A 24,337-nucleotide genomic window follows, 5' to 3' on the forward strand; every position below is an offset into this window, starting at 1 on the left:
CCTCAGGTGGTCAATCAGAGGTTCAGGCTGTGATCAACAGTTCCCATGCAATATGCCTTGGATTGGAAGAGAGCTGAAGGACCATCTAGTTGCACCTTCCTGCTGTGGGCAGACCACCTCCATGTTGCATGCACCAGCAATTCAGAACGTGTTGGACTATGACACCTTTTGTAGCAACTGCCTACGTATTTCTTACAGGAAAATCTCAGGTAGAAATATGGCTCTCAGAACTTTCTTCACGTGAAAAACTTCCAGCTATGACTCCAAGTTACTCGGCAGTTATTAGGTCTCTCTTGAAAGGAGCTGAGAGTTACTAACCCCAGGGGTAGTCCATACTGCAGGAACTTGAGTGGCATCTCCTTTACTGGGTGAGATTACTCAGGATTTATTATAATTAGGGGGAAAAAGTTCAAAACTGATGTGCTGTGATGACAGCACTGCTGTGCTGGTGTCATCTGTCTGCTGGGATCATGGTGAGAGTATAAATAGTCACAGAAAACACAGTAGCAAACAAACTGCTTTGGAACAGTAACAGAACAACATACTAAATAAACAAAATTGCGCTGGGAGAAACTACTCCCCTGCAAAGCATTCAGGTTGAAACTGAATCTATGAAGAAAGAACTAAGGAAAACACAAATCCCCAGAACTGGCAGTGCTCTTTGTTATGCTCTGGACAGACTCTGTTTTAATGCATGCAAGGCTCTCTCTCTTCCTGAAAGACTCTCCTCGAAACCCATCTGTTCCGCGGTGCATCCTACTTAACAAAGCCTCCCACCATGCTGTCTCAGCATTGTACCGCTCAGTGCTGTCCTCTCCACTTTCAGCTTATGCTCCCCACTGCACTCTCTTCCGGAGGGAAAACCTCCTATTTATGTCTCACAGTTCTCCTATTGTACTGCCCTGTATGCTTATGCCACTGTAACAGCCTGCCTGGAGAGGAGAGGCTCAGTGAGCAGGAAAAGAAACGCACTTTATTGCCGGAGCTCAGCATCCAGACGTGCCGTCTGTGCAGTGACAGGCTCACACAACACCTGCTGTCCCCTGGCAGTGTGCAGTGCACGCAGCCGCCATTTCACATCGCTGCTGTGAGTGTGGTTGTGAAAAGCCCTGGCTCTGTGCAGGCTAGTGCCAACCTGCAGGCACGAAACCACCTCTTAGCACTGACATTACATGGCTGAAACACCTCCAGAGGTCCAGAAATCACCGCGGTGTGTGATGAAGATGAGCAAGGACCTTTCCTGTTAACCAAGGCCCTTCTGGTTGAAATAGAGGACAGTGGGGTCGCTGCCAGGAACATCGCCCCCCACCAACTACAGTTCTCCCTGGCACTCTCCTCTCTACTTTGATGGTACTTTTAATTCTTATTTTTCCTGTTAGAGTAATGATGCAGAAATGAGGCTATGCATGAGACTTCAGCATTTGCTGGAAGGCCTCAGGAGGTCTCAGAGCTGCTGTGAACCCTCTGAGGCTGGAAGAGCTCTGCAGTTACACTCTGCCCTGCATGATGAGACTTGGCAAATGGCTGGGACTCATCAGCATAAAGTGAGTGATTAATTAAGTGACCTACACTGCAAGCCCATACATCAGAACTGCAGAAGCAAGGCTTTAACCACATCCATGCCTGGATACACGCACAGACCTTGGGAGCACGGCAGCACTGTGAGGAATGACAGAAATTACCTCAGCGTACAGCCTGGTGTGCTGGTTTCAGATGGGACTGAGGTGATCTCCTTCACAGTGCATGGAATGATGCTTTGTTTTGGCTTTAGGAGAAAAGCAGCACTGATAACACACCCATGTTCTAGCTGTTGCTGAGCGGTGCTGCACAAAGCCAAGGACATTTCAGTGTCCCTGCAGTTGGTGCTATGAGCGACTACTTTGTGCATGCCTTATTTTGTAAATATGTATACAAGTGCTGCTCCAAAAGTAATGCCTTACATTTTTTGATGTTGGCTCACAATGTCAGAGACAGATGTTGGTGGTGCGGCAGTAGGGGTTGAACCTTCCTGCCAATATCCTGTTACATTTTGTTGCCATGTGACAGCTGGCAGCAGATGGGCAGATTGACAGATTGGTGTCTGACATGGAAGTGCATACAAAGCAAAGGCATGGAATTGAATTCCTCCATGAGGAAAAAATAGTACCAACTGATATTAATCAACTCTTGCAGAGCTCTTATGGAAACCAAGCAGTGGGTGTGAGCACAATGAGGCAGTAGTGGTGTTACAGCAGTGCTAATACAGACAGTGGTCACCTCTGCAGGAGCACAGCATGCAGGCTCCTGTTCACTGCTGGTGAAAATGCACAGCTAATGATGGTGACTGTGTTGAAAAAATAGTGTTTTGTGGCCGAGAATTTGCGTTATCAAATGGTGTTATTGTGCTCTTTGTACCTGCCATAGTCTCCATGGAAATAAATAGGAGTCATTATTTTTGGAGCAACCTACGTGAATGTGTGTACGCACGTATAATCATCACAACCATTATCCTGGGGGGGAACTGCAGCCACCTGAGGCAGGGCTCTCCCTCATGACATCCCAGGTGTGGACGCAGCACCCACAGAGACATTTTTCTCCTTCAACCCAGGCCGCCCCTGCAACTCAGCGGTGAGCGCAGTGAGTGCAGTGCCCTACACCGCCCAGCGGGGGGCGCCCTCCCCCCCTCACGGCGAAGGCGCCCTAGCTGGGCTACTGTCCCTTTAAGGAGGAGGGCGCCCGCTGTCGGAGGCCGGGTTGTTCGCTCTGTCAGGTTCGTGCGCCCGCCCGCCCGGCTGTGCTGCGATGTTCCGCCTGCTGCGGCCGGGCCCGCTGCGGCCGCTGGTGCTGCCCCGCAGGTCTCTGCCCGCCGCCGCTTTCCGTCCCCCGGGCAGCGAGCAGCGCTTCGGTCGCCCTCTTCTCTCGTCAGCGCCGCCGTGCCGCGTAGCGCTGCGCGCCGCCACCGGCATCCCCGCTAAGGTAGGGGGCTGGGCTCGCAGCCGGAGGAGCCGCCCGCCCTGGGGCGCTGCGCGGAGCGGGGCTCGGCTCGGGGCGGCGGGGCTCGGCGCTGGCTGTGCGTGCTGTCCGTGCGGCTGCCCGCGGGACGGCCGGCTGCCGGTCGGTGCCGCTCCGTTCGGCAGAGCGCTGAGCTTCGGGCTTCCGCGGCAGCCGGGAATCGCCGGCACGTGAGCGCGGAGCGCCGGGTTGCGGTGTGCAAACAGCGCTGTTCCTCGAATCCTTTCCTGTAATGAAACTGAAGAGTGGGAACGACTTTAGAAGTATTGCTGTATCAGGGCTGGAAATAATTGGATTGTCTAATTGTGAATGCTGGCTTTTGCTTAAAGAGCTTGCTTTAATATACATATATAGAATGAAAATTGTTTCCTCGCTTCCTTTTTAGCATTAAATCTGGTTTAAGCAGTGAAGGGCTTGGAGGTGTTTCTGTTTTTTTCCTGCTGGACGTTTTTCAACTTTCAGTTTCTGTTCAAACATTGCTTTGTTTCATGAGCCAAAGCCTAACAGAAGAATAATGATATTATTCCTTATGTTAGAATAAATAAGGCTGTGCTCCATAGTTCCTTAATACGTGTTTATGGATCTGTGTGACTTTTCTCAAGATGAGATAAAAAGTAATGCAAATTCCAATGAGGGGGGGATTGCAAACATCATTTGTTTGCGTTGGGTAACGGGAGGGCATGATTAAAATCGCTGGTTGAAGTGGGTTTGTCTCACCGTGAGCACTGTAAGATTGCACTGTGTGTTTTGTACCCTGGTGACAATCCTGCCAATTGCAGGCTTGAAACAAAAGCAGTGGATATGGACAGAAATCTCTTTGGCACCTCAACCTCATCTCCCCAAAACTATGTGGGTGAGCTTTGGCATTCTTTTGTATCAGATAGAGTGCTGGAACCATAGCAACTCCTTTTTTTATGATGAAACTTAGGTTGTGTAAGAATATGCACCAAGATCAGCACATCTGTTTAATGTGAATAGCTGGAAAATGAGAGCTTTTATGAGCTTTGTTATGGGCCTCAGCAATCCCAATGTAAAAAAGCAGAACAGTGTTGCTCTTTCCCAAAGCTTTCCAAGCATCACTACACATGCTAATTGTTTCATTCTTTCAAATCAGTTTGGCTGGTTGGAATATTATATGGTACTTAATGCTAATTAATACTATTGTGTTCTTTTTTAGGATGCGGGATCCCCTGAAAAGGCAGCCACAGATCTCAGCGGTGAGAACAAGAAACTCAACAAATCTCAGCAGCTGAAACAAGTTTTCAAACAGTATGGTGCTGTAGGAGTTTCGTTCCATGTTGGAATTTCGTTAATATCTCTAGGGATCTTCTACGTGGCCGTGTCAAGGTGTGCTTTGTACAGTGTCTGTAGACTGTAATGGTTTAGACAAGGGAAATATCTGACCATTGTGCTCGTTTCTAAGGAGGCGTTCTCTAAGCTTGTTGGATGTATATACAGGAAACCTCTGCTTTTTGTGTATAAATGGATCTGTAAGTTGGTCTAATCTCCAGTCAGGCATGAGTGAAGATAGATGTGGTGGGCTGATGAAAACAGAGCAGAGACTGCACCAAAGTGACTGACAAAACCAGACGAAAGAATTTACTTTTCTGCAGAGGTATCTTTTGTTCTCAAACAGGAGCGTGGCATGTAGAGATAGAGCCGTATGAAAGTGCTGGAGCTTAGTGATAAATCTGTTTTTCTGGGAGCTGAACACAGTTTAAACTGCAGAAGGCACCAGCCAAAAAAAAAAAAAGAGGATTAGACTATCCAGTATTTTCTGTTTTAACCTTACAGAAGAGGTGTAGGATATTGTGTATATGATTTCAGGGGGAAGGGCAGCAGCTTTAGATGCCTCTGTTTTGTGAGGAGGAGCTGATGATTTCCTCCAGGAAGGTGGTGCACGGGGCTGAGCATTCTCTGTGCTGCAGTTGTGTGACCAATAAACTAAGAAGACATTTGACTTTGTAGGGATCTTGCCAATTAAAACCAAAATTTGTATCTGAAAATAAGCATGTGCTGTTGTCACAGAAGTAAATCGTGCTGTTAGTCCTGGAAGAACTCATTTATTATTTATCAAAACTTAATAGAAATTCCAGAGTTGGAAGTTATGCCATGTTAAATTCCCTGAGTAAACAGCACCTCCTATTCTTTAGTGTGCCATTTTAAAATAAACTGACAAGTCTTGTTTTCTTTTTCCCCAGCGGTGTGGATATGACTCCAGTTCTCATCAAACTTGGCTTCAGTGAATCATCCCTGCAGTCTAAGATGGCTGCTGGTACAAGCACGTTTGTGTTGGCATACGCCGTTCACAAGCTGTTTGCCCCGCTACGAATCAGCATCACTGTGGTTTCTGTGCCCTTTGTTGTCCGGTACTGCCGGAAGATTGGTTTCTTCAAACCTCCTGCTCCAAAGCCATGATAATTTCTTATTGTTTCTTATTATAATTTGTTAAATGTTTAATATTCACGTCGCTCTTCAGATACTCCTTTGAATTCATGTTAATGCTGACCTTCTCTTGCATTCCTCTGGCTGATACTTTCAGGTAGATGTGGCGGTAAAAAGTGCTGTCCTCATCTTTCCCTTTATAGAAAGCTCTTGAAACAGTCTGGTTTCCACTTCAAGTGCTCATATAAATGCTTGACAATGTGCTGTCTCTCACAAAAACCAGAAGTACAATTCTGGGTCTTTATTTTCTGGATTTTTGGATCATTAATGTTTCTCATGCCAAAATGCAGTTGCAGTTTATTACTGCGCAGTTGGGAAATAGAGTAAGATTCCTTTCCCAGTAGTGGAGTGCTCTTTCTTCCATGGACCATGTAAACAGATCTGTTGGTAAGTAGGTGTACTGGGATCTAAGGTGCTACATGAGTGTTTCTTTTGTTGCAGAGGGCATTTTTATGATCCCACTCCTGCAATCCAACACACATGCCAAACTAACTTTAATGAGAGTACCTGTATGCTTAATTATTGCACAGTTGTAATTGTTTTAGCTGGAAGAGGCAATGCACCTCTCTGAAATTATGGCTCCTTTGTGGTGCTTCCATATCTCAAGATTTTGTTGTTTGTAACTATGTTTTTCTGACCTTTCTAAGGTCTTTTTTCTTTTCCTTTCAGTTTTAAATGCTACAGACTCATACTGAGTCTAGTGAAATCATTATAACCAGAATTACCTCCTGTGTGAGTGAATGTGTTCCAAAGATAAAGTGAGAGGCAAAGTAACTGTGGTGTTGATACCTAGCTTTGTTACTGGGGACATCTTGTTGGTCTGTTTTGGGGCTTTGTTTTTGTTTTTAGTTAGCTGTTAACATGGGGGCTCCTGTGGATGAATCTCTGATCCTCACCTGAAGTCCAGACGTTACAGTTTAGAACTTCTCAAAAGCAATACATGTGCTCGTCTGGTAGACTGTTGAGCATACCAACTCCAGGTGTAATTCACTTCCTTATTTGGGCAGTATTCCTATTAAATTGTATTTGCATGTAACCACTTCTCAGTTAACCTAAAAACTGGATTTCAAATCTAGGTATTCAGCTTAACATTCTGTGCTAAACCTGGGTTTCAGACTTAGGACTGTGCTTCTGTGAAATGACTGAAGCCACATCTGAGCCTTTTGGACCTGTTCTCCCTTCCTCGTCAGTTCTTGTGACATTGTCTGCCTCTGTGTTTTTGCTTATCACTTATGCCATGGTGGCTTTGACACAGATCTATGAATATACAGGAATCTGAACTAAACTGGCAGAAAACTACAGTGACCATCAAGGTATTTTTTTGTTTTATTTTATGTTTTGCTGAGTTGTCTTTCTGAAAATAAATACTGCTCAAGTGAAGAGGGAAGAACGAGGCATGTCTTTGTCCTGAGCAAGTTGTTAACACTGCTCAGACAATGTTAACTTACATCCTCAGTTAATCAGCGCGAATATTATATTTGGTACTGGGATGGAAGCTTATTGCTGGCTATCCAAGAGCTAAAAACCTCTGTGTGTCTACACAGCAAAGGAAGGGATACTGTGCAGTAACAACACGCAGCCTGCACTTCTATTGTTTTCTGATCTACTGCAGTCTGGGGCTGGATACAGATAATTTATGCTGTCTGCCTCTTTGACAATTGAAGTCTTACTTGGGCTCTTCTTGCTTCATTTTCCAAGAAATGTTCTTTTCTACACGTTCTCTGGCTGTTCAGGTCATTGTTCTGTTATCCAAGGGTAACAAAAAGGATTCCATTATAATCAAATAATGACAGCCTTATTTTGTTTGATCAGTGATTTCTAGCAAGTGGGGCTTGTCGTGAAGTTGATAAAAGGAGTCAAACTTTTCCTTTCCTGTTCCTAGAGTGTTTCTATAAAACAAGACTCATTTAAAGCAAATGTACCTGAAGTTATTAAGAGGTAGAAACAGTATAGATTTTGTTGTGGTAATAGAAAATCCCTTCATTTAAATTGTAACTGTAAGATAAAGATGGCTGTATGAACTACTGGCACTTTTAGATGAGTTTTTGCTAAATATTTTACAGTGATTTGAGAATATATTTTGAATCCTAGAATCCTTGCTTGTAAAAGATCTTTTTAAAATAGTTTGTAAGATAATAAGAGACCTTCCATGGCTCCTGATAATGAAGAAAATAAATTGCTTTCTCGTAGCATTTGCTTGCAGTGTTTTACTGGAAAATAATTGCTTTACATGTTTTGTTTCTCTGATTGCCTTGTCTAATTGGAAGAATGAGAAAGCACTTAATGACAAATTACAAGCAAGTTTTATCATGTTTCTAATTATTTTTAATTAATTAAAAAAAAAACCACTATCCTTCTTTTCAAAAATGCAGAAAACCTTGTGATTAAAACAATGATGCTGGAACAAAGCATTTTAATACTTTGCCATTTATGTCTATGTTTGTAACTATGGAGCCTAGGCTCTAATCTATTGATTCTGATATTTTGTAAATAGGGGGAAAAAATTTAGAGCCTAGGGTATAAACACCAGAGAACTGGAAATGTGAACTGGTAAGCATGCTTTGGTTTTTTTCCTTGTTTCTGATGTGTGTGTGTATATGTACAGACATGTATATATACAGATGTATATCCATCTCCTGCTTGATAATGACTTTCCAGGTCTTTCTCTCTGAAGTACTTTCAAACCTTGCTTATGACTATTATACTTTAACTGCAAGGGAAGAAGCAGATTTAGTTTTTAAGTGACTATGGAACTCTTGTAAGGTATTTTTGGTACTTACCTGAAGAGTAATAGCTATATGTACTTACACAACACCAGCACTTAGAGGAAAACTTATTTTATATCAACTTACTTTTGGACAGAGCTAGTGAGCTTAGTCTGTGACCATAGATGAGCAGTCAAGATGTACTCTAGTAGTCTGACAGTAATGACAGGTGGTTGGAGGTGACCAGCACATAATATCATGTATTATAAGGAACCTTGCCATGCTCTACAATATATAAGCAATCTTTATTTAGAAACTTGAGTGCTCACATTTAAGACAAAAACTAGAAACAAAAATGCACACACATCATTCATTTTTAGGACACAAATGCATTCACCTCAGTTTCAGATTACACCACAGGTATGATACCCTTTAGCAGCCCAGTGAGTTCATAGGCAGGTATCTCTGGGATATTGCACTGTTCAGTAAGATAGAACCACCACTGTCTCTTGTTATTGGAACAATGAGCTATAATTATGACAGACCATATCATAAAGGCCTTGAACAGACCTTGAATACTTACATCAATAGAGCTGGCCCACATGTAGTTATTTTTCAAGTACGTTAAGTATTCCACAACACCCAGCTAGAAGTCAAATAGATTTACGTTGCAATTCAAGATCAGTTCAAGATGATAACCAACCCAAAGGCTTTGTGTTCTTAATTGCCACTGGATTCCAAGACCTGCTCCTCCTTATTGTGTTACAGTAGTCACAGTACAAATCTCCTTGTTAGTCCAATGAGATTACCCTTGTTAAGACTGTATTCTGGATGGGGCAGCAACATCACTTTCTATCGTTGGGCAGCTTTGTAGAATTTGCTGTAATCCAGGGATGAACAAGAACATCCTTCAAGGGCAGCCGATGGAATGGGTTATGTTTCAGAAGCTTTGAAATTAAATCCCTTGCACCTTCTGTTACAAATAATGGATACTTGAATTCCACCTAAGAAAACAAGATAAAAGATGATGCAATATTCTTTGGCACTAATCAAAACTGGAGAGCAATAGCGTTCTGCCCCAAGGTACAGAGAGCAAAGAAAACTGTCAGCTCTGTGGGCTGTGTACCTTGTACCTAGTGAGTAATTTCATCACAATCCTGAATAAAACTGAAGGTTCTCACTGCTTGCCAAAATTCAGCCAGTGTGCTTTTCTCTGTGCTCCAAACACAAAACCACTTTGATGGAACCTCTCAAGTTTACAGAACACTTGTAATCTAGAAACATAATTTACGTTTTTCCTAATACCTTGAATGATTAATATTTTATATACCAGAAACATGAAAGTAGTGAAGGATAGTGAAGAAGAATAGCTGCTATATGAAAAGGTAGGTGTTCAGATGCAGGTAGAAACAGGAGAGAACCAAGCAGCCGGGAAAGCCATCCTACTCTTCATTGTAATTCAACTGGAGTGACTTCAGGATAGCTTTAGGGATGTAGTTTTGCGTACATCTCATTATGTCTTTCCTTCCCTCAAGAGGAATATTAATCTTCAAGACAAGAAGTGAAACCAAAATTCACCTAGTTGAAGTTACAGCACATACCCTGGAAATAGCTCTGTAGGTTTCTTGATATGTTTCTGCTTCAAAAGGTGGCTTTCCTACAAGGAATTCATAGCACAGAACCCCCAAGCTCCAAATATCCACCTTCTCATCATGTGTTCTTCCCTCAATCATTTCAGGAGGCAAGTAGTCAAGTGTCCCACAGAGTGTTGATCTCCTGAAGAAAAGTACAGAGTACAGTGTATCATTTACCCTTTATGGCAGCTAAGATCTGTTTTAACTGCTAGCATTAGCATCTGGATTCAAGTGCTCTTATCTGTATCTCAGTGTAATCTGCCCCAGATAAACTCAGTATCACTGGAATTTCATCAGTCACTTTTCTAGCTTTGCTTTAAAGTATTCTTGTCACTACAGGCAGTCTTATCCTTCCTTTTCCTCTCTCCCACTGGCTTACAAGTCAGTGTGACTTTCTTTGTCAGGTACAAATCAGACTAAGGAAATATTCCAATTATAGTGCTAGTGTGACCTATTTGGACAGAAGTTCTGATCTTCATCTCAGGGACCACCATAACCCTAAAACAGTGTGCTAACGCTCTTGTTTCAGGTTCAGCAAGTTTTTAAACACACAGATTAGCAGGATAACACTCTCTCTGTGCTACATCAGTCAACTATTAAGACCTTGACAACAGTGGTCCAATCACTGAACTGCTCCCCACCAGTATTTCAGCAAGTGGACATTTATCTCCATTCCATAACTGTAAGTTTGGCAAGAAAGCTAAAGTTTTCATTACAGAATAATTTCTGTCTAAGGTATATACTGCATTCTCACCTAGAGGATGGAGCATGCACAGACCACCCAAAGTCTGCAATTTTTAATTCTCCATTTGAGCCAAGCAGCAGGTTTTCCGGCTTGATGTCCCGGTGAATCACACTCTTTGAATGACAGTATGACAGGGCATCTGCTAGTTCTGTAATGTACTGCAATTAGAAAGAAAACAAAACTATCAGGTATGAAGACACTGACGCTCAAGCTTCACTAACACAATTCCCTAGGCATAATTAGCAGTTTGGAGTAGAAAAATTGTTCCTTACACTCTCAAGCAACAGGTGTTGCTTGAAGTGACAACACAAATTGCAGTGCTGGGCAATGCTGAACATTATCCGTTAACACTGCAGTAGTTTGTCCTCCCAGCATATTCCTAAATAGGTTACAAGTGCATAAGCAAACTAGCATCTAAGGAGTTGGTTTCATGCAACTGAAAATGACTTTCTCGAAGAGCTAGCTTTATACTTCAGGTATGCTACACAGCAGCAAGCAGTCAGAACAACCTACAGTTGCAGTTCTTTGTTCATCAAATTTGGTAAGCTTCTGTAGTTCCTTGAAGACTTCTCCACGAGGTGCATACTCTAGAATAAGGTAGACTCTTGTAACGTCATGGAAGTAGCCGTACAGTCTGAGTATGTTGGGATGCCTGCAAGAAAATTGAAATGCCTTCCTGAACAAGGTATGTGTACAACTAATTATACATATAGGGCCTACAATTTAACATTAATGCTACACAAGACAGCACAGTTCCAACTGCCATGTCCGTTTCTATGAGAGCTTCAGAGCAGACAGAGGTATTTATCACAGAAGTATCAGACTTGCTAGTAGCAAAAACGTAGCCAAGAATTCAGCTCATTTGTATTTTCTCATACATAGCTTTCTACACACAGAATAGATCACCATTCAACACGCAAATATCTACAGTTCTCTGAACTTAAGCTTAAATACTTCAATTATTTTCTGTGAAACAGAATAGCAGGAACAAGCCTAGACTGAGAAATTGCAGTCATCCACTTGTAAGAACTGGCCAGGTGCTTGACTTCTGTTTGGGTTCTTTTGGCCCATGGGGTGGTGGGGCAGGGGCAGAATGACAAGAAGCAGTTTCAAGTTGTCACATATTACAGGATTGCTTTTCTTCAGGTAAGATTACTTTGTTTTTTTAAATTGAGCACAAACTAAGCAGAGGTTAACTGCTCACATTACCTGAGATGAGACTGTATTTCAACTTCTCTTCGTAGTTGATGTTCTACACCAGCATCCTCAAGCTGTGCTTTAAACAGCACCTTCAGTGCAAGAATGAATTTACTCTGCTTTTCACGTGCCAGGTACACATTTCCAAATTTTCCTTTCCCCAGAGGACGACCAATTTCAAAATCATCCAGAGACCACTGTCTTCTGCAAAAGGAGAGAATGTTACAAAAGCAATGCTTGGGTGTGACAGCAACGTTCCAGCTAAATACATAATTAGTGATCTCAGCTAGATTTTAGTCTTTAAAGGCACACCACCAAGAGGACAAAACATGCATTGAGATTTCTCTAAAGGCAGTTTTGAAAGCTTCTCTCTTGCTTCTAAAGCACATGCATTGAGGTACAGCTACTTATTACAACAAAACCAAAACTGTATAACAAAGTACATTTCAATATACTTGATACAGATCTATTCTAGACTGTCAGAACTGTTTCAAAGCAGCCATACTACAAGTGAAACTTGACTCAAGCCTCCTGCACACATGAAGAACACATTTTTCCAAGTGAACATCATGTGATTACAGCAGTGATTATCAGAATTCTCTCATGGGAAAAGTTGCTCCTTGTTGAGCCAAAAGCTTTTCTTCAGATTACAGTAATTTATTGTTTCTGAAGATTACCAAAGCAAAATAACCATTCCCAGAGTTTCATTAATAAATATTGTCACTATGAAGTGAGAAGGCCACTGTTCTTAGCAGTCAAGAGACTAAAGACAGCAGCTTGGCTGCAACTTAGCTGTAGCATGAAGTGCTAGACACTGAAAGAATAATTAGCTTGCTCTAAGTTTTATAGGCGCACAACTTACTTTTTAGTCTCTTCCTTTTTCTTTTTAGTAGACTCTTCGCTTTTCTGTTTAGAGGTGCTGTCTGCTTCAGAACTCTTTGCTGAACACAAACAAGTAGAACAACTTTATAAAACAGACCAGTGAACACAACACATTCACATGAAGAACAAGTCTGGGTTGTATCTACAGCAGTTTACAGTCCACCATCCATGATATTTAAAACTTAGTGTAGTTCACCATTGGCAAAGCAGCACAACAGTTAGGGCTACTTCATCAAAGTGTAACTTCAAATGTTTTTTGAAATCAATGAAAACATTAAGAAAGCTTCCCCCCACCTCCTCATTCCTGCTCATACAGTATCCTCGTGTATCAGATTACCATAAACACTGGAAAAAAAAATGTGCTGCAGGAACACCAACTCCATTTATTCAAAGTTGACTAATGTGCATCTGTAAATTTTCAAGGTTGGAGAAACACTTATACGGGCTCTAAATCCCTAATCCTAGCAACAAGGACAGTACAGTAACATCCAAGATGAACTATGTGCTGCTTTTCTGTTTCTGGGTGCAACCAGCTATTTCTCTACAGGACTGCCCAACATAGCATGAGCTTTACATTTTCTGCACTGCACTCTTGTTTGAAGTATCCCAAGTGTCACAAACACATAAAGATGTAATCTTCAGAATTACCAGGTATAGGAGCTTGTTGAGGTTTTTCATTGTTCTTGCTTGCAACCTGAGGCCCAGCAGTTGGTTGGACTGGGAGTTTCGGCCGGGGCTGCTGTGTTGTCTGACTGTTGGACAGTTTTTGGTTTGACAGTGAAGAAGATTTTTGTGATTGCACAGGAACTCGCTGGGCAAAATTTGAAGGACACAGAACACGCTGTGGTTGAACTCCACTGTTCAGTGGCCGGCTCTGGGCAGAATTCTGAGACACAGGGACACGTTTTGGGCCATCTACAACAGGATTTGCTACCTTCAAAAAACAGTAGTTGTACATTAGTAATAGAATAGCACACTATAACCTTTATGTCCCTGTACAATAGAATTAGGTTTAGGTTGTGAAAAAAAGACAGGCAGGAGAAAAAAAAAACAGAGTATATCAAAAGGAGATCTTAAAATTACTCTGATCTTATATTTTAAGAATTCAATTGACCTGTAGAAAACTGCTGTCTTGTTAACAACATACTTATTCATAATTAGTCATGGACCCACCAAAGTCCAGATATTGGTGGAAAGTTTAGAGAGGTCTTTACTACAGGAATTCTATTCACATGCACTGCTTTGAGCCACTGCTCCCTTGAATGCTGTGCATTTTAAGATGCCTTGCACTGCAACAGGAGTTCATCAGACCAAAGCAAGTTTGGTAAGGTTCCTTTATCTGCTTTTAATCCCTTTCTTTCAGTTGAGGAAGGTAGTTTAAATTTATATTTAAGCAATTCTTAGTTGTTCCAGAATACTTTGCTTAGAATTAAATTCAAACGCTGTTAAGTGATGCCTTGACTCCCCTAAGAACACTTATGTTCTAGTTTTTTGATTCAATGCGTTGAAAGCCGATTTTAAATTATGCTTTACTTCTGCTACTCTAAAATCTGACCAGGACCTGTTCATATTGAAGTTACAAGAATGAGAATGTCCCTGCTTCTGTATGCAAAGATATGCAGTCTTAGACACGTGAATAACAGCATGAAGGCAGCATTTCCTTTGGAAATCACAGCCAGTTCCCTGCACACATTTGTTATCTAATTAAGGGATTATGGATAAAAACTGCACTATTAAGACTTGCCAATTAAAAAACCGCATGCTAATAACGGCAGTAAGAAGTTCAGACTTGGACATTATCCTCTGCAACAAAAGAGGCTGAAAGGCCATGTTGATAATTGCTCGCTGTGCATAGAAAGCATCGCTCAGAGCTTCTTCCTCCTGTCTGCCACTTAACAAAACCAGTCACCATCATCACACCTTGAGACTCACAGGTTTTGTACAGCCGCGAAAAATACACCCATAAACTCTATCAGCCCCTTACCTTAGCAGCGCGAGACGGGTTTCCAGGACAGTTTTCTTTTATCTTCCTGTCCATAGCGCCTGAGAAAGGCAAGATGCGGTTTCGCCTACGGAGCGGGCAGAGGACGGGGTGAGCCGCGCAGACAGCACCATTCCCCGGCTCCACTCTCCCTCTGCCCCCTACACCATCCGCCACAGCCCCGTAACCTCCCGTAACCTCCCGCACCTCCCGCCAGCCGGGCCGCCCCCGATGCAGGAAGGTCGCTCCACGCCGCAGCACCGCCCCGAACGCCTCACGACCCCCCTCACCTCGGCCTCCGGCCGCTCCGACTGTTTGAATTCAAACCTCCCTCCCTTAAATACCCTTTAAACTACCGCCCCCTCGCCATTGGCCCCTCTCCCGGCGTCCGCGCCCGCCGATTGGCTGCTTTTCAGTCGACGCGCCCGCCGATTGGCTCTCCTAAAGCTCCGCTCGTCGCGAGGCCGAGACTCGTCGCCGTGAGCTGGCGGAGCGCATGCGCAACGGCAGCCTGCTGCGTACCCGCGTCGGCCCGACCCGCCCGCCCCGAGGGCGGTGTTTGCGCTACATGCGTATTTTACGTACCGTCTCTCCGCCGCTGGCTTCTTCCGTACTCCAACTGCGTGGATTGAGCCCCGCTTACACACTTTTCTCCGCAAGTCTCTGCCCGGCCGGGTCTTTCGTTACGCAAATCGCGTACGTCCAGACCACCCACCTGTGGCAACGCTACAACTACCGTTCCTTCCTTACAGCCGCCGAGGCCTTGCAGCGCGCCGCCGGCGTCGGGGGGAAGGGCTCCAGGTTAGTCCCGCATCTCACCGGGCTCCGACCTCGTCCCTCTCAGCTACCCGCACGCCCACCCGCAGCCCGAGGCCGAGGGAGAGGCGGTGCCGCCGGCTCTCGTGAAGCCGAGCTCGAAAGGGGGCTCGGGGCCATCGCGTCCTGCCGGCGAGGCAAGGTGCGACGGGTGGCAGCGCCGAGGAGCAGCAGGAGGGCTGCGGCAGGCCTCTGGCTCGCACCGGCGGCACTGTGTGGCACTGCTCCACGTGCCCTCGGCTCTTAAGGACAAGCGCGAAGGGGACGGCCGCCCGCCTCGGCACTAGGGGACGCCCGGCCGGAGCCCGACGTCGTGTAACGGCGCTGCCGGCTCGCAGCTGTCAGCGGTACGCGGCGCCCTGAGACAGGGCTGAGCGCTCGGTGCCGCTCGTGAAGCGCGAAGGAGCGCGGGGCGCTGCGCTGTCGCGTGGCCCCGCTCGCTGCGGTGCCGGGAGCTCCGCCGCTCGGTGCGACACGTGCGGCCTCTGAAGAAGTGTGATTGAAGGCAACTTGGCTCTGCGTCCTTAACAACCAGCGCGAGGGCGGTCCCGGTGTGTTGGTGTTTGACAAGCGGGACACGATAGGTAAAAAGAAGATGTCGGGTCGTCGTGTGGCTGCCGCGTGTGACCGACGCCAGCTGCCGCGGGGCATGGGGAGCATGGCGGCCCCGCTCCTCGACCCGCGTCCACTTCGGCTGCCGTTTCTGGAGGCTGACGTGAGTAGGGCAGGGCTGCGGGGAGGGCGGCGGTGGGGCAGGAGCTCAGCCTGCGGGACCTGGAAGCAGGGCGGCCGGCCGTGCCGGCGGCCCGAACCGTTCGCGAGGCCTGCGGCACCGGGAGGCAGAGCCAAGCGCTCGTTTCGCAGCCCCGCGTCGGGTGTTGCGGTGTCCCGGCGGCACCGGGCGGGCGCCCCGCGGCCCAGACACAAAGACCCTCGGCGCCCAGCCGCTGACGCTCTTAGCAGCCGGCCCCACACGCCGACGGGCGGCGCGGGGCGGCCCTACACGCGTCCGCGGGCCGCTGTCCGCCCCGCCCGAGCCGCCGCCCCGCCGGCTGCAGCTGGGCCCGAGCCACGCGGGGAAGGGGCGGTAGACTCCCGGTAACACCGCGGGGCGCCGCGCCCGCAGCCCGCCCCTTCCCCGCCGGGCGGGGGCTCACTTCGCGCGTCGCGCGTCACGTGACGGGGAGGGGGCTTGCCAGCGGCGCGGCGCGCACGTTAGGCGTCACTGCTCACGTGACGCCGCCGTTCTCTCCCCCAAGAGTCGCCTCCAATCGATTTGCGGGCGCTCGATGCAGCAGCCTTCGCGGAGGAGCATTCTTCGGTCTCGGCCGCCGCCGCCGCCTCCTCCCTTACCGCCGCCGCCGATCGATGCGCTCAGAGCTCCGGTCGCCATTTTAGGGGGAGAGCGAGGGAGGCAGAAGGAAGGCTCGGTAGGTACCGGGCGGCCTCGCGCCGCTCTCCGCGTTCGGCTGCGCGGCCTCGGCAGCGCCGCGCCCTCCCTAACGGCCGCTCGGCGCCGCCCGCGCTCCCTTGCCCGCCGCGCTCCCGCCGGGCGCCGTGCCCGCCCTCATTCGGCCCCGTTCCCACACGCCCCCTCCCGCTCCGGTCGTCGCTCCCCGGGCCGGGCGGGGCTGCCGCTGCCGCTCGGGCTTCGCACGTTGCTCGTGCCCCGCTCCGTCCCCCTGCTCCCCACCCACCTGCCTGCTGCCAGTGGGGCGCGATGGGCGCTACCGACCCGATAACCCCGCTCACCGGAGCTGCTTTTTTTTTTTTCTTCTTTATTTTATTTTATTTTATTTCATTATTTCTCCGTTGCTTCTTAATATAACTCACATTCTTTTTATTTGTCGGGTTTTCGTTTCTGCAATAAAGCCGCACCGGCTTTCTCCTGTTTTTTCTGTCTTTCGCTTCTCGGTCTCTGTCTTACCTAAACTTTCGGTGCTGTTAGCACTGATACCTGGCAGGATGCACTTCAATTAAAGGCTTTGTTTTGTGCAACTCTCTTGTGTGTGACTTTTCCCATTTGTTTATTTCAGGCCCCTCCAAGGCATTCCTTGCTCACAATGTATAGGACAAAAGTCAGCTTGAAAGACCGTCAGCAACTTTATAAACTAATCATTAGTCAGCTACTGTATGACGGATACATAAATATTGCCAATGGCTTAATAAATGAGATAAAACCACAATCAGTGTGTGCGCCATCTGAACAACTGCTGCATCTTATTAAATTAGGTAAGCTGACATTAAAAGCAAAATAGTTCCTGTAAAGTTTGTGCTCCCAAATGTTTGGATTAAACATTTGTGAATAGTGTAGTATTACTGAGAATGCATCTCTTCTGTTTTCTATGCCTTTGTAGTAAATCACAAAGCTTTTATATCTTTAGCCTGTTCAGTGACTCGCAGGATCACTGCACATTTAATAGTGTTAGATCCATTACTAAGGCACAACTCTCTCTGGTTGCTCCTGGACGTGTTGGAGGGGAGGGAATAAGTCCTTCTATTGGCCCCATTCATTGGCCTTTTTATACCACTCTCAAGAAAACAAGCTTCACAGTCTATGATCTTGGCAAAGATGTGTTTCCTGTTCCCTCTATGCATCTTTCTGAAAGTACACATGTGCTGCAGAAAGCCCAGAGTTCCTGGGCTGCTGTTGAAACAAGTCACCTGGATTACTGGAACAGTGCTAACCATGACAACGTGTTTTCTCTGCATTGTAACTGAACTGGTTCTGCTGCTTGAACTAGTTGACTTCTATGGGTATAAATGTGGAGCCTCGTCTGTCTGTAAGAAGAATACTGGGCTTTGCAGTCTGTAGATGAAAGCAGGAAAAAACTTTTCTGTGAAAGTCGCTAACTGCAAGTAGGCACTTAGCTTAAAGCTTGTGTGCCTTGGTGCAGTTTGCAGTGCTGAATTGGCTTCGTCATGTAGATGCATGTTGCAGTCAAAATGATTCTTTAAGGTGGGTTTGAATTAATAATTTTTGTGAGTAGTGTTAGGATAGGAGTTTGTGTTGTTCTTTCAATTCAGTTAGAAAGAGAGTAATTGGTAAATGCTTCTATTTTTTCCACTTTAAATCTCATGTAATAGCACTGTCTTCTTTCACCCTATTGTAACCTGATTATAGGCATGTCATCGACTTCTGTATGTGATTGTTTAGCTGTTAATAAGTAATTAGTACTTAATACCATCCTATATTTACTGGTTATCTTGCCACAGTTACACCAGTGCTGAACACTAAACAGCTGTGTTTAGTCAAACTGCCTTTCACTCTTAATGATAGATGTTGCTGTACTACAACTAAATCCGTTCTGCTAGCTTAGCTTTGTTCAACGTGGGCTGTCTCTTAAATCCTGAACTTGAGAGCTGCCAAAGAAATCTGTAGGATAGGTGTGGGCATAGCCTGCCTGTCTAAAGAGGAGGTAAGCCTGGTTTAAGAATGTCAACTTTCTCTTTTCAGGGATGGAGAATGATGACAGTGCTGTTCAGTATGCAATTGGGCGGTCAGATACAGTAGCTCCAGGCACTGGAATCGACTTGGAATTTGATGCAGATGTACAGACCATGTCTCCTGAGGCCTCTGAGTATGAGACTTGTTACGTCACGTCTCATAAGGGGCCGTGTCGTGTAGCAACATATAGCAGAGATGGACAGCTAATAGCTACAGGATCTGCTGATGCCTCAATAAAAATTCTTGACACGGAGAGAATGCTGGCCAAAAGTGCTATGCCTATTGAGGTAAAATATGACTTGAATCACAGTCACTTTGTCAGTTCTTGGGCTGCTTTCTCTGTTTCGTGCCATGTCTGTGCCTTGTGGCTGGCTCAGTGGGTTGGACTAAATATCTGTCTCGACGTATTTCTTATTCCAGCAGTGGCTCATAAAGCACCCTTGAAGAAAAAGAAGAAAAAACAGGGCGAGTATACCTGTGTAACTCCTCACAGCATTCTGGAGAGCCAAGACAAAAATTGCTTCTAATAGTTGTTGATAATCTCTATAACCATGCAGACAGTTTGGTTATGGACCTACCTTCACATCTGACTATACAACGCATGGCTCTGCTTCAGTACTTTTTCACGGAGTTCATATTTGCTTCCTTTTTCTCTAATACACTTATCTGGCAACAGCTTAAGAGTTCTGGGTTTGTCGTTTTTTTTCCCCACTGAGTGCACACCAAATTCCCAGCAGTATGCAACATGAGTGAAAGTTGCAGTTTTCCCAGTTGGTACTGCTTCCCTTAATTAGTGTGGCAGTAATGTCTTTTGATTTGGACTGTTCACGAAGGTGATGTATGTTCAGGCATCAGTTCTCTGTGGCTGACAGTAGTTTGTCCTTGAGCAAATCCAGTAACCTTTGTAAAGACACAGGGACGTTATTTCATAAGAATTTGTGACTGTGTGAAGGTATCACATCTTCAGATAATTAAGATCAGTGATAATGTGCCAAGTCATATGTCAGAAAAGGTAGCGATACGATCACGGGTACGAGTGAAAATGGTAAATTTCCTGTCAAAGGAGTGTTCTGCCTTCTAACAGTGACTTGTTCAATGTTCTTTGTAGGTCATGATGAATGAGACAGCACAGCAGAACATGGAAAATCACCCTGTTATTCGGACTCTGTATGATCATGTGGATGAGGTTACATGTTTAGCTTTTCATCCTACAGAACAGATCCTAGCATCTGGTTCAAGGGACTACACACTTAAATTGTTTGACTATTCAAAACCTTCTGCCAAAAGAGCCTTCAAATACATACAGGTTAGATACAATAGTTCAATTCAGAGCAACCAAATCTTGCATGTGTGATTATTGAGGTATCAGTGAGCTGAATTGCATCTGGGTATGTAAGTGTATGTAGTATGCAGGAGTATGCAGCTACAAAATGTTCAGACCTGGTGATGCACTGTGAGTTTGTAATGGATAGCTATAGTCTTAGAATCTTGTGCCTGTTGGCTTTTTGTTAATTCAGACCTAATCTAAAATGGATGACTCTGAAGTCAGCTACATTTTCTTGGTTCTGGAGGCAAAGTTTGTGATTATGTGGTGGCTGACAAAACCTCCTGCTGCTGTTGTACAGTATCCAACAAATGGGCACAGCAAGCTGCTCTAGGGGAGAAACTATGATACATTTTAGCGTGGCCTGTCACTTAAATAATACACAGGGCATTTTCTATGCTGTGAAAATAGAACAGGTTATGCTAATTGATAATGCAGTTTTATTTTTTAGTGCCACCACGATTGACGCTTCGATTTTTGTGTTTTACTTTTAACCTTACACCAATTACGTCTTTTTTGCTCCAACAGGAAGCAGAGATGTTGCGCTCCATCTCTTTCCATCCCTCTGGAGATTTCATACTTGTGGGTACCCAGCACCCTACTTTGCGACTCTATGATATCAATACTTTCCAATGTTTTGTGTCTTGCAATCCTCAAGACCAGCACATCGATGCCATATGCTCAGTGAATTACAACGCAAGCGCAAACATGTATGTGACAGGAAGCAAGGATGGATGCATCAAACTGTGGGATGGTGTTTCGAACCGCTGCATCACTACTTTTGAGAAGGCACATGATGGAGCTGAAGTCTGTTCTGCTATTTTTTCCAAGAATTCAAAGTATATCTTGTCAAGTGGAAAAGACTCTGTAGCTAAACTGTGGGAGATATCTACTGGTCGGACGCTGGTCAAGTACACAGGTACGTGGCAGCTGACCTGCCAGGGACCACCTTTGTCGTGTGCTGACCAGTGAGCAGGTGGTGGTGTCTGTCTGAAGAGTAAGATCTGTCACTGCTGAATATTAACTCGTAAGGGGGGACTGCTTTTGTGAGGATAAATGGCCCCAAATTTGAAAATGTAAAATACTTCCAGAAGAAGAGCTATGTCAATGTCAACCTATTTACTCTATCTAGAGCTTGGACACATAACTGACATCATTACACTTTTGGAGGGAAGTCATCACCAGACTAGAGAAAAAGTAAATAGGAATGTGGATCCTTTAAGGAATAGAATGCTTGTGGGAAGAATTTCATTTTCTAGTTTTTCTTGAACATTATTTTTTAAAAAAGCATAATTGCTTTTCTTGTTAATGTTCACTTTAGTTTGGGGGCTCACCAGTTTAAGCTGCACGCCTAGTCTAACCAAAAAATGGGAAAGTCAAAAGTACTGTGTAACCCTTTTGGAGTTAGAGGAGTTCACTTGCCTGGATTGTTGCCCAGACTGTAGGGGAATTGAACTCGTACCACTGGTTTGGATGTGTGCAGTCTGTGTGCACTGGCTGTGTTTGCTGCCAACCAGCAGGGTGCAGCACCTCCTCAGTAAACTCTTGCAGACACCAGGTAGGATGCAGCAATGTATTCCTTGCAAAATAAATGCATGAGTGGGTAACACATCCCCTTTGAAGGGAGGAGGAGAGGTGTGGCTGAAGTACATCGTGTGGCACATTGTGTGGCCTGCTCATTAAAAGCAGAAGTTACTAATGATAACAGGAATGTGTGTTCACCAGTAACTGTGGTCTTCAGTTAGTTAGCTGTAAGCCTTGTATAAAAGATGTAAGGCTATACTGCTCTTAATGTTTGCATTCATGCTGACTGGCTGAACTTCTTACTAGTGGAATGCTTAATCCTTCTATTCTCTAACATGTTCTGCCCTATACAGTGTATATAATTACAAGAGGATACCTGTAGTTACTTTACATGTGTACTAACTGAGGAAATAAGGCTCGGTAATAGACTTCCCATAACTATCAATTGCTGTAGTTTACTTCTGGATCCTTGGGGAAGAAAAACCTAAAGATCTTACTTGGCTTGTATTTCACTGCATGTATTTAGGAGCTGGTCTGAGTGGACGTCAAGTGCACAGGACACAAGCAGTCTTCAACCACACAGAAGACTACGTGCTGCTGCCAGATGAAAGGACCATAAGTCTCTGCTGCTGGGATTCGAGAACTGCTGAGCGAAGAAACCTCCTTTCTCTTGGGCACAACAGCATCGTCCGCTGTATTGTCCATTCTCCCACCAACCCTGGCTTCATGACCTGCAGTGATGACTACAGGGCTAGATTTTGGTACAGGAGGTCAACGACGGACTGAGGGCATCTTGATAAAAGAATGGTTATCCAGATTCCTTATATCATCCTGTATTGATTGTACCGCCGACAGATGCCTAAAGGAGAGCTACGCTGTGTCTGTTTTTTGTTGTTTTGTGTTTTAATTCTGTCAGATGGCAGAAAAATATTGAGATACTGAAACTTCAGTTTTGCCCCACGCTAATTTTTTTTATTAGTGTGCGTGGCATTAATTTTTTTAAGTCATCTCTGATTTTACTCGAGGAGCTGGGGTGCGGAATAAAACGATCCTTGCAGGAAGGATTAAACTTACTCTCCTGTCTTTCTGAATCCTGCGAAAGATAATGTGACTAAATCTTGCTCAAACTGGGCAGTGTGAGCCAGTTTTGCTCTGCATTGTATCTGTGCAATCCCCCTAAAGTCTGTTTAAAGAATGGATTACACGAGCAACGGTAGAACTCAGTGAATGTTTTAGTGAAGCCTTAAGCCGTCTTCAGTTCTGATTCATGCTTTGAAGCTCTTTTATATCTTTCAGTCTCCTTCTCTCAGTTGGCCAAGTGGGCCTCTGATTCTGAGTCAGTTTGGTGCCATAAGAATTTAAAACGTGGTTTTAAATTGTTCAGATGAATTGAAGAAATGGTGTTCTAGTTCTGATATTAAAGTTCAGACTTGAAATCTTGTCTTCTTTACAATTTATCTCAAGTGTAATCTTAAAGTAAATTCAAGGAATATTCACACTGAAGCTATTAAATGTGGCAGTGCTGCAGCATATGAAAGTGACAATAACCTGGCAATAGGAACTGTTTAGTAACTCCTCTGAGAAATGTCAATTTTCTTCATATATCTACGTCAGAAATGTCAGTTTGTTTCATTTAGTTCACATTCTGTCAGTGTGTCACGCAGCAATTGAGATACTTTTTTGAATTTAAAAACAGACTCATTGTTTCTTCTGCCTGCTGTGTCTGCTAGTCTGAGTTTCCCAGATCTTACTGTATTCATAGAAGTACAAATCAGCAAGAAATCTGTGGTTAAAACTTCTGTACACTTGAAAATTCACTACATGTTCTTATAGGTGAGGTTTGATATCCGGTCTTTGCAGTTTTAAGAGTGTTCATTCAGGCATTCTATCTGCAGCATAGTGGTGCAGTGCTGTTCAGATTCACTTTTGGGAATGAATTTCCCTTAGTCATAAGCTCAGCACTTGCTTTCATTAAATGTATGGTTGTTTATTAATGTTGGGTTAACCTTCCATTGCCACTGAGTGTCTTGTCAAGGGCTGATGAGGATGCAGGTTTTGTCTATATATAAATAAAGATGATCTTTTAAAAAATTATTTAATATATAAAGAAGGAAATGTATTAGTTTTCTATATAGAAGATAGTAAAAGTACTGGAAGGATTTGGGATGTATTACAATCTGAATTGCTCTGTTGCAGCGCATTCGAATCAGGCAGTTGCAGACCTGCAGTGTTGAATGTTTCAGTTTTGTTGTTCTTCTAAATTTAATATTCTTCTTAAACAGTACAGCAGTACAGAACCAATTTATTGGACTCAGTGATTTTCTACATCAGTTGTCTACAACTTCAGATGCACTGGAGGCAGGAGGTGGTGGGTTCTGCTGGCTGCTTTGGTGAAGGAACAAGGAGAGCCGGTGGGAGGGAGAAGGGAAATCATGACACAGCTATGAACACGCTGTCCTTGCTCAGCAGTCAGCCCTCTGGTACCAGCATCAGTGGGCTAAACTGGGAGCAGTGGGAGTTCTTTATTAAATTGAAGTGTTTCTGGTAAAGCAGCTGTCTGTAAGAAACTCATTCGCTGTGCATCTTTGGGCTCTTCTATTTTCGAAGCAGTGTTTTGTATATTAAACCATTGCTGAAGTTGTTAA

General features: G+C 44.7%; 3 protein-coding genes across 5 annotated transcripts; 2 read left to right on the plus strand and 1 right to left on the minus strand.

Moving 5' to 3' along the window:
- The first annotated feature begins 2,781 nt into the window (after positions 1 to 2,781).
- FAM210B (family with sequence similarity 210 member B) lies at positions 2,782 to 7,845 on the plus strand. The gene is made up of 3 exons (XM_042834418.1): positions 2,782 to 2,955; positions 4,169 to 4,338; positions 5,193 to 7,845. The coding sequence occupies exons 1-3, from the start codon at positions 2,782 to 2,784 to the stop codon at positions 5,407 to 5,409; spliced, it is 561 nt and encodes a 186-aa protein (XP_042690352.1). The 3' UTR covers positions 5,410 to 7,845.
- A 582-nt stretch (positions 7,846 to 8,427) lies between these two features.
- On the minus strand, positions 8,428 to 15,453 carry AURKA (aurora kinase A). 3 transcript variants are annotated; one of them, XM_042834416.1, is made up of 9 exons: positions 15,166 to 15,453; positions 14,584 to 14,668; positions 13,248 to 13,533; positions 12,580 to 12,658; positions 11,730 to 11,921; positions 11,034 to 11,172; positions 10,530 to 10,678; positions 9,743 to 9,917; positions 8,428 to 9,145 (listed from the first exon to the last, which is right to left on the minus strand). In XM_042834416.1, the coding sequence occupies exons 2-9, from the start codon at positions 14,635 to 14,637 to the stop codon at positions 8,987 to 8,989; spliced, it is 1,233 nt and encodes a 410-aa protein (XP_042690350.1). In that variant the 5' UTR covers positions 14,638 to 14,668; positions 15,166 to 15,453; the 3' UTR covers positions 8,428 to 8,986. The 3 variants fall into 3 exon arrangements, with proteins under 3 accessions (XP_042690350.1, XP_042690349.1, XP_042690351.1); XM_042834415.1 differs by lacking the exon at positions 15,166 to 15,453 and adding an exon at positions 14,871 to 14,879; XM_042834417.1 differs by lacking the exon at positions 15,166 to 15,453 and adding an exon at positions 14,871 to 14,877 and having other exon boundaries at positions 14,584 to 14,642.
- Positions 15,454 to 15,821: 368 nt separating this feature from the next.
- On the plus strand, positions 15,822 to 24,337 carry CSTF1 (cleavage stimulation factor subunit 1). The gene is made up of 7 exons (XM_042834444.1): positions 15,822 to 16,111; positions 16,656 to 16,826; positions 17,433 to 17,628; positions 18,854 to 19,131; positions 19,953 to 20,150; positions 20,697 to 21,087; positions 22,219 to 24,337. Exons 1-7 carry the CDS (start codon positions 15,992 to 15,994, stop codon positions 22,476 to 22,478), a joined length of 1,614 nt encoding a protein of 537 aa, XP_042690378.1. The 5' UTR covers positions 15,822 to 15,991; the 3' UTR covers positions 22,479 to 24,337.

This window comes from Centrocercus urophasianus, unplaced genomic scaffold, assembly GCF_019232065.1.
Source record: "Centrocercus urophasianus isolate 14NV4802_14NV808 unplaced genomic scaffold, USGS_Curo_1.0 seq_46, whole genome shotgun sequence".
NCBI classification, from domain to species: domain Eukaryota; kingdom Metazoa; phylum Chordata; class Aves; order Galliformes; family Phasianidae; genus Centrocercus; species Centrocercus urophasianus.

Coding starts and splice junctions, on each gene's coding strand:
- CSTF1 (XM_042834444.1), top strand. CDS start 15,992: ATGTCGGGTCGTCGTGTGGCTGCCGCGTGTGACCGACGCCAGCTGCCG. Junction 16,827..17,432: donor GGAGGCAGAAGGAAGGCTCG/GTAGGTACCGGG, acceptor TGTTTATTTCAG/GCCCCTCCAAGGCATTCCTT. Junction 17,629..18,853: donor GCTGCATCTTATTAAATTAG/GTAAGCTGACAT, acceptor TTCTCTTTTCAG/GGATGGAGAATGATGACAGT.
- AURKA (XM_042834416.1), bottom strand. CDS start 14,637: ATGGACAGGAAGATAAAAGAAAACTGTCCTGGAAACCCGTCTCGCGCT. Junction 11,173..11,729: donor GAAATACAGTCTCATCTCAG/GTAATGTGAGCA, acceptor ATTTTCTTGCAG/GCATCCCAACATACTCAGAC. Junction 9,918..10,529: donor GTGCATGCTCCATCCTCTAG/GTGAGAATGCAG, acceptor ACTTTTCTTCAG/GAGATCAACACTCTGTGGGA.
- FAM210B (XM_042834418.1), top strand. CDS start 2,782: ATGTTCCGCCTGCTGCGGCCGGGCCCGCTGCGGCCGCTGGTGCTGCCC. Junction 2,956..4,168: donor CCACCGGCATCCCCGCTAAG/GTAGGGGGCTGG, acceptor GTTCTTTTTTAG/GATGCGGGATCCCCTGAAAA. Junction 4,339..5,192: donor TTCTACGTGGCCGTGTCAAG/GTGTGCTTTGTA, acceptor CTTTTTCCCCAG/CGGTGTGGATATGACTCCAG.